This window comes from Rhipicephalus microplus, unplaced genomic scaffold (genome assembly GCF_043290135.1).
Source record: "Rhipicephalus microplus isolate Deutch F79 unplaced genomic scaffold, USDA_Rmic scaffold_240, whole genome shotgun sequence".
NCBI classification, from domain to species: Eukaryota; Metazoa; Arthropoda; class Arachnida; order Ixodida; family Ixodidae; genus Rhipicephalus; species Rhipicephalus microplus.
In genome coordinates, this window is record NW_027464811.1 from 1 (window position 1) to 19,309 (window position 19,309).

General features: G+C 42.9%; 1 protein-coding gene across 1 annotated transcript; it reads right to left on the reverse strand.

The window, feature by feature from the left end:
• Positions 1-1,716: 1,716 nt before the first annotated feature.
• LOC142792744 (sterile alpha motif domain-containing protein 3-like) lies at positions 1,717-16,935 on the reverse strand. Its single transcript, XM_075885675.1, has 9 exons — positions 8,529-16,935; positions 5,610-5,719; positions 5,302-5,532; positions 5,150-5,234; positions 4,286-4,432; positions 2,648-2,872; positions 2,330-2,516; positions 2,122-2,195; positions 1,717-2,035 (listed from the first exon to the last, which is right to left on the reverse strand). Exons 1-9 carry the CDS (start codon positions 8,670-8,672, stop codon positions 1,766-1,768), a joined length of 1,473 nt encoding a protein of 490 aa, XP_075741790.1. The 5' UTR covers positions 8,673-16,935; the 3' UTR covers positions 1,717-1,765.
• Positions 16,936-19,309: the final 2,374 nt, after the last annotated feature.

Here is a 19,309-nt window from a genome sequence, read left to right on the forward strand (position 1 = left end):
TCCATTTTTATGAAAAGGAACACGGCGACGCGTGACCTGCGCGCTCCGGTGGCTGCTGGCAGCGCGTTCAAGCGGGAGCGGGAGCAACTACATTCTCTCGTCGCGTCATCTCGCGGTGAGCAGAACAACCGTTCGTAGCTGATCTGGAACCAGCGGCAAGATTGCGACCCCCTCCCCCTTCAAGGCGATTACGCAAGAGCCGGTAATCAACTTGAAGTGGAGGGGTTGCAAGCTTGCCGTTCTATATCAGCAACTAATGATTGTTTTGCTCGCCGTGAGATGACGTGAAAAAAAAAACAGTGGTTGCTATCGCTACCGTTTGAACGTACTTCCAGCAGCCGCCAGAGCGCGCAAACCACGCGTCGCCGTGTTCCCTTTCATAAAAATTGACACTGTACATCTGTTGATGCAACATTTGTACAAATATTTACCGCCATTTTATGGTGTGTCACTCAATAAAAAATCTGTAACACGGTCAGCATCCGTCCGCATGCTTTGCAAAACGTCGATACCCAGGGATCTGCCGATATTTTTTAACTGTATTTCATTTAACAAAGTTCAAAGTTACAAAAAGTTCAGTATCATCGCGGATCTCCAAGTGACGAAAAACTCCTATAGTTGAAGCCCTAAATATTGAATTTAATTCCATTATGTAACGTAAGTTCCTTCACTAAAGATAAATGAAAATAAGCAACATTGGCTTGTGTACACATAGGAATAAACTGAAATATGTAAATACTAGAACACATTACGTTTACGAAGCAGATGTGGTGCAGGAAATCTGTTTCCCTTAAAATCGGAGCTGTACAGAAGAACAGTGAACAAATATACAGCAAAAACCAAAGGAATACAAACAGCGTATTCATGATAAGATAGCTGATATATGATACAAGTTCACTCTTAAAAAAAAAGTAGTGCTACTTGCTACTTTTGGGTAGTAACAGTTTGTCACATATGTTACAACCCTGTTAGTAACGGGAGTTAGTAACGGCAAGCGTAGTCACTGTTACTACTCTTGCCGTTCCTAGCAGCAGCTAGTAAAAGCAAGGGTAGGAATCCTTACTACCGTTGCTGTTACTAACAGCAGGTAGCAACAACAAGGGTAGTAACTGTTACTGGCCTTGCCATTACTACTTCCTGTTAGTAACGGCATATGTAGCAATAGTTACTACTACTCCCATTACTATAATATGGTTGTAACATATGTGACAAGCCGTTGCTACCCAAAAGTAGCAAGTTCCACTACCTTCTTCCAAAGTTACGAAGCTAATATGTTAGTAATCGATGCTACGTTCTTACTAGCTACGGCTGGTATGGAGGTACGACAGACTCTTCGAATACACAATTGTGTGCACACCAGGTTAGTTGAATTGATTATTCTGATGGCCATATTTTACCGAGAACATTGTAGCTGTAATGAATGCGACGAAAATGCGGGTATATATACCAATAATATAGATATGCACTATACATATAAAATCAGAATAATTGCCAATGTATTGCATCATGGTATTTAGCACTTTTTCTTGGAAAACACCTGGTTCTGTTCCACACTGCGAAATATATTATCATGAAAGACACTACGAACACACCTCCAAATTCACTGCTGAGTGTCAACGGCCGTATAAAACCACAGGTTTATGCGGCTGACATTGTCAGGAACAAAACAATGCATTGTTCCAAAAGCCAGGGAGCAATGAAATATGCCACACAGTGCATTTTTATATGAAAACATTTATTGATAACACACGTCTGTAGGCATAACTTAAGTTGCCTTTTCAAGCGATGATATTTGCCGTATGACTAGCGGCATCTGCTTTGCACTTGTCGGCAAGCCACAGAAATGTTCAAGTAGAGTGAATGTTTTTTTGTTGGCGCCACTGTACTTGACATCGAATATCCAGTATATTTCCATAAGCGCCGTCATACCTGCAATTACATCAAGCACCTCTACACTAAGCCCTTCAAAGCTCGCAACTATGTTTGTAGCTTCAGAGGCATTTTTGCCCTTCAGCGAAAGGGCAGGGTAGGTGTCCTGTAAAATGAGTAATACATAAAATCAGCATCACTGATGAAAAGTATACTAGCTGATATAAAAAAAGGTAAAGCAAATAAGCTCACCGGTCCCTGCAGAAATCGCGGCTGCTCCTTTAGGAGCATGGGCAGCAACTCGACAATGCCAACGGCAAAGCGATCTGTTGACGAAATATTTTTAGGCACATCAAACTTTCACATATAAGGGCATTGACAGTAATACTCCTATGAAAATGACTTATAAAAGTTTGGAAATTTGGGAAAACTGGAAAAGCTGGCAAGCTTCTACACGTACATTTCTTTTCGTCACCATCCAGTGCCTCGACTTCTTCTTCAATTGCTTTCACAGCTTCCTTCGCGCAACGACGACACTTCGCAAGCTCAAAACACCGGTCTCCATACCGGTTTATATACCGGTTTATAAATTCCAGGACCTTTTTTTCTAAGTTAACGCCAGTGAGAGCAATGAACTCCTCATGAAGCTAGAACGACAAAAAAATTGTACCGAATCACCAACAAATTTGCAACTATCGATAACATAAAAAAACTCATTGTTAAGTTCTCTCACATACATTTCTGCAGCAGGATCAAAACCACAGCTGTTTCTGCTCACCATTTCAGCCTTTGCCAAAGCAGGGTATTTCAGCACCACATCTGCTGTTGATGGCCTCATTTCCTTCATCCACTTCTGTCTAGATGGTCTTGTCTGCTCCATAGAATCACCGAGTTTTTGCATGTCAGGAATAGGCCGCTTGATTTCTTTCACCATGTAGTCAATATGGCTATTAATTGTAGCCTCATCATGCTGAGAAGCGACATGTTGGGAGAGATCTACAATCTAATCAGCAAAAAAAAGATGGTACTGCACAGTGAAAGATCACGACAAATGACATGAAATAGGCAGACATGAAAACTCAACTTTTTGCTAGCTCAGTTGAAGAATGTTGGCATTTTTTTGAACTGGACATGTGTAGAGAACTCAATTACAGGGTTGACTTACGTAAGAGAACTGAAGCAGTGTGTACTGATACCATCTTGCTCTGCGAGTGTGTCATAAATTATGTTAATATCAAAGTTCTCACAATGATTCTCTCCAATGTCGACCACCTCGGCACTTCACCACTTCCAAATTTACACCTTGTGAACCAGCATATCGCAAATGTGTGTGTAAAACCAGTGAACCACGCCTCCTACCTATATCAGAAGGAGTCTGAAGAGGTAACACTGATTTTAAATATTGCCAACTGCGGTGTCGGTGTTAGAATACAAGAGTTGTTGCCTTTATATGTATGTCATATATGTAAAACTTTGACCAGATATTAGTTAGTAGTGCTTGTTCTTTCATATAAAAAGAAAGTTTGAAAACTTGAAATTTCGAACCTAATATGTATCTTGCCTCCCCCCCAAAAAAAAATGTTCACCTCTAAAAAGCTTCTGGAAAAACATTGGTTTATGTATAGTTACATGGTGTAGTCAACAAATAAAGAGCAATAAGGAGCTTTTCTAATGTAGAGGACAGACAGATATTGAAGCCAAGCATAGCATATGGGCATTGTTTATGGTGGCCACTGAAAGGGCATTAATTATCGCTGGTTGGAGCTTTCACATCACATGCTCACTGAGCTGCAGTAGTTTGATTTCACCTGTCCACTTATTTCAGTACTCATGCGAGTTTAATAGTTGAATCAAAGGATTGTCAGTCACTTTCAGTGATAAGTATGGTGCAAAATGTAGAACACAATATTTAAAGCTGGAATGATGCATGATGTCAATAACAAGCTGATACCGAGCAATAAATCTACTACTTGCTAACCAAGGAGCATGGAATCAGCCAAGTCGGGAACCTAGCTACAAAATGAAGAAAAGAATGAGGAATCGAGCAACATGCCCGCGGCACTTGCTGAAACGCCGAGTTTTAAACATACAGGGACACATAGAAGTTTGATAGAGCGTTACCATCTTGACTCAAATAATAGAGCCTTGCATGAAAACTGTGAAAGTTGTTGTTTTGTTCTCCATAGGAGATAAGATGATTTTTTTGTTTACCAAATTTATTTTGTCTTATTTTGCATTTACTATACTTTAACTGTCAATATGGCCCTGAAAACTTGCCTGGCTTCTTAATGTGTTGATATGAAGAGGTTATATCGTTAAAAACATGAATAATGTTTTACTTCAGTAGCTCACACATAAAATAAGAGTGACTTCATAGTTGAGTTCTATGTACCAGTCCATTTGACGTTTCACTTACCACATGGCAGTGCCGCTTAGTATTGGTGCTTTCTTCTAAGTCTTTGCGTTTTCCGTAAGCTGCTCTCGCTGCTTGAACAGCTGGAACTGTGCACAGAGACTTCCTCATATATGCGAATTTGTATTTCAAGGAGACTTTCCATGAGTCCTGGAAACAACAATTTTTTTTATTATTTCAAATTTCCGCACAGTGGACACTGTCCTCTTTGAACATGGTCACTTTTGAAGCAAATGATTCTTTGGGAACCTTGATACACTGCTTTTAACCTGCTATGGGGCAGAAGCAGATTCAGGTGACAATACCTGGCAAATTTAGCTGTTCCTAGTAATATCAGCATATCTGTTGTATTTTAGCTTTATCTGCTCATTCCAAACTCCGGTTCCTGCATTTTATGTATGTGCTGGAGCCATGCGGCATGGCGAAGATCGTGGCATTTCAGTCGCAGAACTGAGCTTGTGTGAGCCTCTATTCAAGCTGTGATTAGAAACTACATATACCATTAGTGGTAATATTCAATCCCCAGAAGCGATGCATTACATCTGTATTTATCCTCTTAAACCGGTGTTAAAGCTTATAACCAGGGCCAGTTTTTAACTTTATTAATGCATGATATGAATATATTGGCCATGGGCACCTAGTTGATGATTATTATCAAACCCTCAAGTTAATGTCTGCCATTATCAGAGTTCGATGAAACGACTCTAAGAACATGCATGGCAATTATTCAAATGTAATAAATATGGGGTTGAAACTTCTTGAATGCTCTCCAAGAACAAAATAACTTGAAGGGCACCTGCAGTCTAGCTCACCAACATGTATGACATCCCAATAAAGTTATAGGAATGCCATTGCTTTAGTGCTTACCCAGCCTGTGCCAATAGTGTCCCTTAGCACTGGATATTCCAACACGAGAGATTTTGCAGCTGCTTCGTAGAGGCTTCCTGGATAGCTGTAAAAAAGAGCAACTTTAAAACCTGTACTGAATTAAACACATGCAAATACATGCCTATACTTACACTGTTATAGTCATGAGATGATTTGCAATCCACCCTACAATGCGGGATTTAGTGTGACTGGACACTTTTCCTGGTTGTGTCCTTTCAATCGCATCCTTAATATCTAAGGGCACAGGTGGTAGCCTATAATCATTTTCACAGCAGGCAAGCTGCTGACTAGGTGACTGCTCATTACTTTCAAGGGTCTTGGGCAGGCTACCTTCATGCACTGCTGTCACTTTGTCAGTTGTGCTGAAAACAGAGGCTAGTAAGTGATGCAGTTTTCCAAAAGCAATATTAAACTTGGCACCTGAAATTTAGGTACTGACCTGCAGCTCATTAAGAAGTTTTCACTGCACACAAGCCTGATTTTATCTTTCTCAGAGAAGACATGGCCAGCTGGTGGGTCCACAAATTCATCATGTCGGACGTTGTATACCTGAAAGAGATTCAGATGTGATGTTCAAATTCCCATAAAGTTACCTCAATAGGCACAGAACCTGAAGTAAGCAGACTACCAATGTTATATTCAATAGCACCCTAGAATCACTTTACTTGTCCTGTTTTTTTTTATTATTATCATGATGCCGTGTGTATTGTCGAGAAACCCTTAATGTATGTATTGTAAAGAGCATTGTAAATTACTCGTCTGGACATTCGGTATCAGTAAGTTCAGATTTGTGAAATAGTGACAATTAAACTTGTGAAATTTCACTGTTTCATAACATCAATTAGAAATAAACAAAAGCATTTAATGATTGCTGTACTAGCAGAAGATAATCACTGTGCTACAACGAAAAACCACACTCACAGTATCTGCTATCTATAAAATACTGTATACGCTAATGGCACAAGTCTTCATTCAATAGACCATGGAGCCTTATATTTTCGCACGTTGAAGGAATTATTAGGCTGCATTTCTTGCGTGCGCTAAGCTGAAGCAAATTTTTTAGCTCTGTTGTTATCTCTGTCGTCAAACTTTTCTTCTACAGTGTATCACAATTTAGAAATTAGAAATGGCTCTAGCCAAGTTCGTAGAGATCTCGACGTTTCGGAACCAATTCGGTATTTTCCTAAGGAGATGACTATATTGGTCATGGAAGCATCTCCCCGTCTTGTTTGACAATGGCCCCTGCTTTCTCTTTCTCTCGCGTATCGGAGGCTGTGAACGTATACAGAGGGAATTGTTCCTAACGACCGGTTCATGTTTACAGGTGTGTTCTGAATGTAACAGCATTTGAACAAGAGCCTCCTTCATAGATTCCTTTCTGTTTCAAGAACAGAAGCGATGTCGAAGTCGATCTTATGATCGTGCTTCTCATATTACTCTGCAAGAACGCTATGCTGCACTTCTATCTTCCAGACTGTTTCTGGGAAACACTTTCTCTGACCTATGTAGCTGGCTTTACCTGGCAGCTATCACCTTTACAAAAATGGCTAAAATTCAAACTGTGTTTCAACATCCAACACCACCGCTTGGCAACACCATAGTTTTTTGCAGAAGCGAAATCATGCGCTAATAAATACAGTGTTGATAGCCCATTAATGTTTCGAGTGCACACATTTCGGCAATGAAATAGCTAAATAGAGATAAAGGATCCGTCGCTATTCCATTGGTAATTTGAATACTCACACACCTAATAATTATTGATGATTTCACTACACAAAGCAACACAATATATCAAAGAATACAAAGCATTAAACACACCTAACGACACCTGCGAGACAGAAATGCCGCATCCAGAACACAAGACTGCGCGCGCACGCACGCACGCACGCACGCACGCACACATACACACACGCACACGCACGCACGCGCACACACACGCACGCGCACACACACGCACGCACACACACACACGCACACACACACACACGCACGCACACACACGCACGCACACACACACACACACACACGCACACACACACACACACACACGCACACACACACACACACACACACACACACACACACACACACACACACACACACACACACACACACACACACACAACACTTTACGCTAGCTTTGAGAATTTTCAGTTTCTGACGAGCATACCTGGGAGCACAGCTGGCGGTCCCCCCGCCCCTCACCCTATTGTCAATTAAGACGTAGAAGGGGGTCGCCATGTTTGCCCCACTCATTGACACAATAGGGAGAGGGGTGCTGAGTTTCAGAAGGCAGCGCAAAGTCAGCCAGGGTAGTATGCAGATATCTTTTTCAGAGGGGAGGGCACGTTTCTGATCTATAGTGGGTACCGGGCAGGTAAACGTTCATTTTGTTCTGTGTAGGCAGAGCGAAAAAAAATTTCGGGGTGGGGGGAGAGAACGTGCCCGGCGTGCAACCTTCACCCAGCCCCCCTCTTCAGAGGGGAACCCTGCGCATGCCGATGCTAACAAGCAGCTTCTGCACCCACGCTATTTTCACTATGGAAGATACATGCAGTAACCACAGAAATTAGCCTATTCCATGTCCTTCGAAATTGATAATAAGTCTTTCTTGTAGTCCAATTTTATTGATTTCATGTTTTACGTGCGGTACAAAAGTCTTACTTTTTTTTGCTGATCTCCTTACATACCTAACCTCTTAACATCCTAGCTATGCCTTTATTCGTGAACAATCTCGCTCAATTTGAACACCAGGAAACGAACTCAGCGACGGCCACTCATCTTACCAACGCCGTGTCTTGGTGCATTGCCTGCTCGATAACTGGATGACCAAGCGCGCTGCCCCACTTTCCGCTAATGAAAGTTCGTGCGTGCCTCCGAGAGACAGATCGAGTGCGCATTTTTTTTTACCATTTTCACCTCTCATCCTCTACATCTGTCATTCCCACTTCCCCATCCTCGGTGCAGTGTTGTTGAGTTGACCTCCGAAGTGAGCCACAGTTACGAGGCCACACTTATTTCTTCACTTTTTTTTTAAAACCACCCCGATAGCCGATTCGCACCATTACATTATCGCAACACAACCACTGCGAATGCCAGCAAAGGGTGGTTGCGCGCCGCCGAAGCGGAGATTAAACCTGGTTTACATCTCCCATCAGCAACTCCGAGACCACGTGCACGCTTCGCGGGCCGACAGCTCCAGTGAGAGAGCAGGGCAAGAAAAGCCCCACGCTTCGAAAAGCGCGAGCGCATGCTTGGTAAAACTGTTGAAGCACGTGCTAACAACGGAATATAATCAGTACTGTTTGGGCCACTGTCACAATGCAATTCGATGCACTTCAGGATAGAGACAACATACCTCAATCCGGCATGCTTGCAAAGAATGGCCAAAGTCTGTCGTCTTCAAGGCTTCCAAAATGTCCGCCTCCGTCGGTCCACGAGCAGAAATAATCTTCTTGCGGCCTTGAAATGACACCAAATATTGGAATTCCGGCGGCTCCATGAATACACAAGCACGTGGGCGCGGGAGGAAAGCTGCTGACACGTTCACACTGCGACAACCTGCTCTTTGCCTGGCTAGCCACCCTAGCCTGGCTCAGCTTCCGTCGATGTGTGCGCCCCCTGCCGCGTTTCAGTAATCAGCGCCTCCTGAAGGTAACTATCACAACGACGCTGTCTGTTGTTAAAATTTTGAATCTTGAAGACCATTTGGCTCTGTGCAGCGGAAATTTGTCCTGTCTGAAACCTGTAGCTGGCATGCGAAGGTAATAAAGAACATTTTATTCATTATGCCGGTCCAGTTGGGGACAGCGAGTGAGTAGAAGGGCATGAAAAGAGAACAAGTTCTCCCCCCCCTTTTTTTTTCCTGGTCTCTTCTCTCGCTTTCTTATTCCCATTTCATCTCTCCACTCTAGTCTATTATCCCCCTTCCCCAGTGAACCACTGCTCAGGTGTCGCAGTTGGCGGCAAATATTTGCGGGGTTCACTTTTCCTTTCTTTTCCGATTCTGAAAACCACTGCCCCCCCCCCCCCCCTAACGTTCGACACTGTAACGCGCCACCACCTTCCATGTTTATATAGCTTACAATTATGCGCTTAACCAGATGGACATTGGTACAAATAAGTAAGACCACCACAAAGAAGCTAACTCAATTCAATTTGTGTGCATCGAGCGCACAAATTAATTAATTTATATTAATTCTCTGCTGCATGACTCGCTCGTGTAGGCAGATGCCACGTCCGTTTTAACGTGAATTTACGACGACAGAAGTCATGTGCAGCTACCACTTCGCTCAATACTAATTAAGCAGCGGTTGTGTTATTTCAGATAGTGTGATGCAGCTCCCCACGTGTTGTTTTGAAAGGTGTGAGACACAGTTTTCAAGGCCACTCGTAAAAACAAACTGCTTCAAGCATAATGTAGGCAAAGAATTCTGTTATCTCTCGGCCATTCGATGAGAACTTGAATATGTTCTCCGAGCACGTGAATGAAGTGCTAAGATTTCATTTATCGTGGCCATTGAGTTCGTGACAAAACAATCACCGGTGTCAACATCATTTATTCTACAAGCGATATTATGTCACTTCCGCACGGTCTCACTCCGAGAGAGACTCTAATGGAGTGATTGTGTTGCATGTAGGTAATATTCACTATCAAAACCTGTGTGAGAAATTTTTTTTGTTGCTTCAAGGTCTTGTTGTTCTGTTAGGAAAGATATACATACATTGGCTGAAGGAAAGAAGTGAAAACTGAACGGCTCGTTTTTCTTTGTTCGACAGAATATTAATGAGGACTAACAGACAATGATGCCAGAGATAGTATAGGGAATGTTATTCGTAGTTATTGCAATGTAAGTTTGACGAAATAAAAGTGGACGAAAAGGTAACTTACCGCAGTCAGGGACCGAACCTTCGACACGTGCGATGCTCTAGAGCAGAAGTTGGCACAGCGACGGGCCAAATGGAAGGGGGGGGGGGGGCTTTGCGAGCAAAGGGATAATGTAAAAAAACTGTAAAATCATGTTTATTTTAAGCACGCGTCATGAGGTTCCAATTAAACATTGGTTACTAAAAAAATTGCATTTTAGGCCAAAACTGCCTGGTCCTTTAAGTATACGAAGAAATAAGGTTAGAAGGAGAGGGGGGGGTGGACGTCCTGCCGGGGCCACATATATAGTAGTGCCTCGCGGGCCGCAGGTTGCGAACCCCTGCTCTGGAGCATCGCATGCGTTATTCGAAGGTCACAGGTTTGGTCCCTACCAGCGGACTGCTATCTTTCCATGCCATTTTCTTTCTTTACATGTACATTGCAATTACTTCTAATAACACCCTCTATATATTTCTTGGAGTCATTGTCTGTTAGTTCTAATTAAAATCATGTTAGTTGACAGAATAATGGGGCGGGTGGCTGCCTTTACAAAGCTCGTCGGAGATATGACCATATATAGTTTAGCTAGACCACTGCGACGCATTTAATCAGGATGGCCCCGGCATATCGTACAATTGAATGGTATCCAGAGGACCGCTGAATCACACTAAAGAGTTCAAACATATCGGGCGCGTATGTCTTCTCGATCTGCAGTTGTCCAATTAATGTTTTATTATTCTTCTTAGAAAGTATTCCCAACCTCCGCTTCTTAAGATGGCACACTGTCTGCCATATTAAACCAGTACACTGCAGCGTCGAATCGGCATGCATATTCCATCGGCATATTTCACTAGACCAAAAAAAGTGACACTTTTTGGTTGAGATCTCGGTTTGTGCTCCGAAACACGGAGCCCAGAGTGGTCTATAGCCACTCTAGACCACTCTAAGTTACTGTGACCATTGTGCCAATAGACAACTGAGGTGGGTGTACGTGGGGCAACCGGGTTGGTGTGTAAAAATGGCTGATTGTTCGAGTTGGTGTCGGTGTGTAAACATTCGGCTAAGCGAGCATCTTAATAATTCTTCTACAAACGGCTATTCACTCAAGTCTAAACACTGTGTAAAGTAGGTACCAATAACACGTGTCACCCACTTCTCGACAAAACAAACATTTGGTATCGCCGCCGGGATCGTTGCACTCGAGAGTCGTTCAAATTTTTACATCATCACCAGACGTGGACGCAAAAGCAAACCTTTGCTACCTTTTGATGATTGTGAGCTGGAATAAGCATGGTACGTGGGCGTAATCTCGGCACCACACAAGTTGGCTGGACGGTGTCCGTGGGTCAGCCACGTTGACAGAAATGCCTGGATGCCTGAAGAAGCACACCATACCTTATGTGAAATGCGTGACGGTTGCATAAATACCGCTGTCGTGTGGGAATACGTACGTAGGCCAAACAGGACGCTGTCTCAACGACCGACTCGGGAGCATCCTTTATCTCTAAAGAATAAAAGAAATGCGTATTTACCTGCGCATGGTATAGCCTGCAGATGTGATCCTCGGCTTCGCGAGGTCAAGATAATAGGCAGAAGCAACGAAACATTAGTGCGAGCTATTGGGGGCGTTTGACATTAAGAAAAGAGGCACAGCTTACATTATTGATACGACTATTTTACTTTACCAAAACGAGCTGCAGCTTTCTGACACGCGAATGTGACCAGTGTTTACCGATTTTGACGCACGCATTCGCAGAGATTTGTAATCTGGTGGCCTGTTCTTTCAAATAAACAAAGAAGTTTATCGCACGACCTTTCTGCTCCCTCCTACTTATTTACTAGAATCTGTGTTTTTTCCAAGTTTGCGGTATTATGTACCCTACTGACGTTAAATCAAATCGCCCAACAACAATTTATACTTAGTGTTGCATATTCAGAAATTTTTCAAAAATAGTTTCCTTCGCTTTACAAGTACGTTTCATAAATGTTACTTTACTGTTTCTGTCGCATACATTTCACACAAAAAATTCAACGGTAATGTTTGCTTATAACACCCTCATCACCTGTCGAGAACGACGGGTGATGAAATTGGTCCCCCGCATTGAATATGTTCCATATTTTTGATCCCATAAATTATGCAGTTTAAAAGAAAACTGGGTTCCTTTTCGGGCTGCTTGGTGCTATATACATAAAATATGAAATACTCAATCAAATGTGATACATCCTTTTCAGATTCCTGTCGATCTCACTTCAGTTCGGTTTATTACCTTATCTCCCGTGGAATCACCCGTTTAATTTCTATAACCATGGTTAGGAGACTAATTGCGGTTATGCTTGCTGTGCAGTCCTTTAATTAATGGACTTTACTTGAAACAGAGGGACGCCAATCAAAGTAAGGAGTAAACAAATGTTTTGTTTTGTTGTTCTTAGGTGCAATATCAAGACTAACAAAGAAAAACTAGCCCTTGAAATATCCACTTCTTTTCTTCTTTTTTTTTAGCTGCAAGAAAAAATTCCACGATTCGCGTACTTTTTCTTCCTGCCGTGGGGTCGTGCCTATTCTTCATGATGAGCGAAATTATATTGAGCGCACTCGATTAGCAGCGCACCTTAAGCCGGTTGAAGTTACTGGCTGTCTCCTTGCGAAAGGGGCATGCCCTTCCTGTACCGACGTGGGTGCCGCCCGCAGCCGACCAGCCGTCTTGAAAGACGTCAGCTCCTCAGGGGAATGTGTAAAAAGTTTGTTGACTGACTGACTGTCTTGGATAGGCCAGGATTTCGCGAAAACCTGTTTAAATAAGCTGCATCTTGTTCGACGACGCCGGCATTGTGAAAATAGATGCCGTGGTCCGCGAACGTACTCTTTGTCACTGGAACTTGGGGACATCGCTCTTATGTTGCCGTAGCTTCTCAGGAAGTTCAATACTTGCCCTACGAATGAAATGTCACAATAAGCACGTGCGTGGCATGAAGTAAACCAACCCATGCGCTTTCCCTACGGGCAGCCTGTATTTCGGGCACGATGAAGGGCAGGTCCAAGAAATCCACCTGCACAGTGTACTTCCACGAAAAGCATGTCCGTCCAGTTTAGCGTGGCTTTTTCAAATCTTGAACTTGTTTTGCAAATAAACAAACGCTCGCTAATTGCAACGTATATCGTTGCAAATTTGGCGAGTGTTTGTTTATTTGCAAGACACGTATGCCCCTCGCCAGACGGTGTTTCGTCGAATCCTTCACTAGATCTTGAACTTGATTTTGAAAGAAACCGTTTCTGCATCGACCAATATTCACGGCGCTGCTAGACACGTGTAGGAATGTGTACCCTCTCGCTACCCGCAGCTAAGACGGCACATGAATTCCCGTGTAAAGGCAACTACTCCTTATCCTTATTGTCAGTGAAAATATCTCACCCTTGCCACCCACCCCCCCCCCCCCTTCCTCCACGACGCCCGCCTTCCAGGTGCAGTCTAGCCCGGCCGTGCAAAAACCCTCAAAGAATGCGGAGCTTCCACGTGTTGCCGGTTCATGTTTTTCGCCCTCCGCCGTCTTGTCAACTTTTTGGTCCTAAATGGTAAGCCATGCTGGCCCAGTTCGGCTGGTGAAAACTACGGATAGAACTGCAGTTACGTCTGCCATGTAGCTACCTGTAATCATGGTGAGCCGTCGGCGTACTTAGTCCAGAATACCGCCCAGCGGCTGTACGCAAATACTGCCGCGAGTGAACATGTTACACTCATGCCCAAGATGTGCGTTCTCGTCCACGAAGCTCTGCAAAGTCGTCTGGCACATAAGAGACCATCGCCACGACAATAGATTTTCTATCATGTGCGGTGTGGATGGGTGTGCGAAAACCTACAGTGAGTTCGAATCTTATCGAAGGCACATTTACCGTGTGCACAGACGATATATGGACATGGATGACGCAGAGGAAGCCGGTGTTGAACCAACAGTCCTCGAAGAACCACCGGTGCGTGCCACAACAAGCTGCGCTGCGCACGACACAGTGGGTGATCACAGTGAAATGTTTTCATCTGGTTGCTCGTCGAACATGATCAACACGGAATGCGATGCGGTCTCTGTTCCCACTGCTCGAGTGACCACAATCAACGACTTCGTGCTGAAAATAAAAAAACAGCTGTGCTTACTTTTTTTTCGTGTTGCAGAAGTGCACAAGCTACCGCACTCTACGGCAGAAAGTGTTTTCAATGACTTCAAGATTACCTTTCTCGACATAATTCGGACATTCGCTTCTGTCATTGAAAATAACATCGCGATGGAGTCGGCAGGAATCGAACTGCGCAAGTTACTCGCTGGTGAATTCTTAGAGGATATTTTTCAAGCAGCAAGTAGTAAATATAAGCGAGAGCAATTCGCCAAGCGTCACCTGCCATACGTAAAGCCTGAAGTGCGTGATCTTGGTGCTGGTGAGACTTTTCAGTTTGTTCCTATAAGTGGTGTCATGCGAAATCTTATGTCCTCTGAGAACTTCCGCGACCACATAGAGCTAGATTTCTCAACAGGAGCGCCTTCACCAACGCTGCATAATTTTAGGGATGGCTGCATATACAAAGAAAAGTTGCATGCACTACTCGAGGATGGCGCGCAGTATACGCTTTTTTTTGTGTTGTACAGCGACGAAGTGGAGATAGTGAATCCGCTGGGGTCAAAGCGGGGTGTTCACAAAATCCTTGTCGTGTATTTCAGCGTGGTAAACATCCATGCCAAATACAGATCACAGCTCAGCTCTATCCATGTAGTTTTAGTTGCACCATATAGACTTGTCATCAAGCACGGAATCAATGTTATTTTGAAGCCAGTTGTAGATGACGTATCAGCTTTATGGATGACTGGTTTCACTCTGTGGAAGAACTCTGTTGCGGTAAAGGTGAGAGCGATTCTTGTTGCCTTTTCCGGTGATAACCTTTCAATGAATCGACTTGGCGGATTCACGTGTTCTTTCAGCCGTGGTCGTCCATGCAGATTTTGTACTTCACCAAACTCGGCGTTCAACACTGCCTTTCACGAGAGTGATGTTCAGGTTCGAAATCTGCCCTTGCACCAAAACCACGTTGCAAGTGCTAAAATAAATAGGCAGCTAGGCACAGCACTGTACGGCGTTAAAGATGAATCTCCACTCACAGATGTTGCCTATTTTGATGTGACAGTGCAACTGCCTCCGGACTTGATGCACGATGTGCTGGAGGGAGCCATTCCACATGTATTAAGGCACATTTTGCAAGGCCTGCTTCGTTCTGGAGTAATTAGGCACTCAGACCTTGATCGTATCCGCACATTCGTTTTTGGTGCTCACGACAAAAAGAACAAACCGGAAGAAGTCGTGAAATCCTTTCTTAATGGGCAAAGTGCATACAAGGGAACAGCTTCTCAAAAGTGGTGCCTATTCAGATTTTTTTCTCTTATGTTTGCAGATATTGTTCCTAAACAAAATGAGCACTGGGAAGTGTACCTACTTCTGAGAAGCATTGCAGATATAACATTTGCCGACAAGATTCCTCACGACCATTTGGCATATCTGCAAGATGAAATACGATTTTTTTTATCTTCATTTGCTGCTCTCTACCCTGGTGCAATAATACCCAAACTGCATTTCTTGATTCATTACCCTCGGCTCATCAGTGAACTTGGTCCACTAAAGCAATACTGGTGCATGCGATATGAAGCCAAACACCAGTACATGAAAACTATTGCACAGCGCAACCAAAACTTTCGAAATATATGCAAGTCTATCGCAGAAAGACACCAGTTGCTGCAGAGTTTCGAATTTTCCAACTTAGAAGTGGACCGTGGCATACAGACTAAAAGATCCAGGCAGCTGAAGCTAGAAGACTTGTGCTCATACATGCGCAAAGTTGTCTCTCCTGGCATTCCAGTGTGGGAAGTTGGTTCTGCCGAGGTGGAAAACTTGGTTTTCAAAAAGTTCGATGTAGTCATCCTAGAGAAGCAACAGCTGCCACTTTTTGGCCAAATAAGAAGGCTGTATATTTACTGCGGAAGCCTTTTCCTGCTTGTAGATGTGCTCATGACAGTCAGATTCGATCGTCACCGCTGGTCGTATGTTGTCGACAATACAGACGAGCAAAAACTTGTACAGCCCTTCAATCTTCCATCACCTCAAGTTCTTGACCTATATTTTGGTGCTGAGCTGATGCTACGGCCTGAAATTATGATTGTTGAATGATGTCCAAATTGTCATCTTAGACAGCTTTTTGTCACGGGCTGAATCTAAACTACTAGTAGCGTAGCCAATGTTTTTTTAGGAGAGGGGTTTCAGTCATACTTCATATATTTTTGCTCTGGAGTTTGTGTATTTGGAAATGTCCTCCCTGGCTACGCAACTGAAGATGACGTATGATTTTATGTTACATCTCTCTTTTAGTGTATGGTTTCTAGTGTGCTGTCTTTACTGTATTTATCTTTTACTGTACCTGATGCACCCTTTCATCTACTGTTTTCTAACCAAAGCTTGTTACATTCTTTTTCTTTTATCAGTGTTATTGGTCTCTTCCCACTGTATTGCTGCAGAGCGCATGGCACTTTGTGTGATAACAAATTAAATGATATCCACCACATTTATAGTGAAACGCATTGTGCATGGTTACTTTGTTACATATTGCTCTGTTTATTTAGTAGTATCCGGAGCGGATAATTGATATGATTGTTACTTTGGACTATCTGATGCGCACATCTGCTGTTAATGTGAAATTGCTACCTTCAACTGCAACCGAAATATTATCATTCAGCGAACAATTTCGGTTAATCAACATGAAACACAATGGGCAGCCACAAAGTTACGGCTTAGGGCCTGTTAGCTTAGAGTTATGCAAATGTACAGCTGTGAAAATTTACACCTATAGAATATTTTCTGTTTTTTACACATGGTGCCTATATATATATATATATATATATATATATATATATATATATATATATATATATATATATATATATATATAAGGGAAAGAAGTGTATAATTAAGGGCTCGTGTTTGCGTGTTTTGACACAATAATAATGAGATCTAACAGACAATAATGCCAAGAGGAAAGTATAGGGAAAGGTATTAGACCAAATTGTAATGTAAACGTGAAGAAAGAAAAGTGGGTGAAAAAATAACTTTGCCGTGGGCAGGGACCGAACCTGCGACCTTCGAATAACGACCTTCGAATAATATATATATATATATATATATATATATATATATATATATATATATATATATATATATATATATATATATATATATATATATATATATATATATATATATATATATATATATATATATATATAAGGGTCATGAACCACCCCTGGGCTTGGTGAAGAGAGAGACCGTGATCAAGTATAGAATTTGTATTTCAATACCTTCAACTACTCAACATTTCAACTCTTTACTAACAAGAATACGAAAAAGTTAGTAATACCTCAAGTGAGGTAGTAAACGTTGCAGCTACTATACTTCTTTGCATGCAGCTAGTAACTGCTTACTAATGTATGTAGTAAATAGGTAGCAAAGAGGTAGTAAAAATTCAAGAGAGGTAGTAACAGCTGCAGTTGCTACCCTATTGCAGTTAGGTTGCAACTGTTTACTAATGTAAGTAGTAAATAGGTAGGAAGAAGCTAGGAACGGTTCAGGAAAGGTAGTAACCGTTGTCGTTACTACCTGTTCGCTTGCAGTTACTACCTTTTTACTAACTTTTTTTTAAGAGTGTAGCGCCAGCACACACAGCCTAACGAGTAGGCGCAACAAAACCGAGTCTTCCAATGCGTAGCCTAGCGAGTAGTCGCAGCAAAACTGGACTTGCCTGTGCGTATTATTTTCTTTTTTAGTTGGGAGCAGAAGTCACAGCTGATTACGTAAGCGCCAAGGAAGCGTTCTTTGAGAGCTTGCCAAGAAGAGCGCTGACACTTCAGCGTGTCAATGTGTTCAGCGAGAGTTTCATGTTCTTGCTATCCCTGGCGGTTAGTAGCAACAATGCTGAGGCGGCCCAAAAAGCTTCGTCGCGCCCTCTGGTCGACTGTACGGTGCCCATTTACTTAGGTACGAACGCACGTCCGCCTTTGTCGCGTGTAGCAGTTTCAGGGTTGCGCTGCTTAGCACGTGTATGAAGGTCCGCTTTCCGGCGCGGAGGTAGAAAGCGGTGAGTAAATAACTGCATGCTTAGTAGCACTTATCAGCTTCATTAGAAGACGCGCGGCTTGGTGGAGGAGACGGACGCAAGCGATGACGTCATTAACAGCGTAGTGAATGTATAGAACAAATGCTCGACGATTAGGAGGACAACCTACTCTACCATATAGAGGAAATGTGAGCTCCTCCCCATGCCACTGAGCATCCTCCCTTACCCTTGCGGAAAAGCGGCGATTATGGTTTAGGAGTCTCTTGCTCTGGTCATAACAGTGTTCCTGCTCGTTCCAATACACTACCAAAGCGACAGATAGCAGCACACTAAAATGTTAAATGCCGCTTCAGAAGTACAAAGCAAAAAAAAAAAAAAAAACATGCTAGAGAAGCGAGACATGTAGATGGAGTACAATATTCGCACGTTGAAAATATGACGTAACTCTAATGTATGGCTCTAGTGATACGCATTTTCGCGAGAAAAAAAAATGGTCAAACGTTCATCCTTGTCAATACTTGGGTTAACTTGGTCTAGTTGTACAAATATAAAGGTTGACCGTCACATCGTACCAACGCGCCTGGAAGCGGGATTCGTTTGCATCTGATCCCTTGAAATCGGCGTGTATATACTTCAGCATATCTATATGGTAGTGAAACATCGCAATTATGTGATGGGTCATGCTATGCAGCATTTTCCTGTGGTTTGTGCTCTTCGGGACTTTTATAAAAGAACCCCACTAGTGCTGGGTGTCCGTACTGCACTGTCGCCATTGAGCATTGTCAATCAGCACCGTCCAGTAAGGGCCTTTACGGTGCTGTTATTCGTAGGCCATCCTACCACTCGTCACTGACGCTGAAAGTTGTTCGGGCAGCAAAATATCGTTTAGTTCTGTATATGTGGCATACAGTTCAATTCTCCGAGCGCGCGCAGTGTTTGCCTATTTCCTCTTTTTCCTCTTCACCTTTCTCCGTTATATTACTGCCAGTGCATGGTATTAAATTCAGTGCACTTCTGGTTGAATCTTTGCACATATTGTTTCCTTCCTCTTTCGTCGATAATGCGGAGACGCAAAGATCAACGCGTTTTTTTTTTTATTAAACGTGATAATAATGCAGGGAAGTGCACTACGCTGGA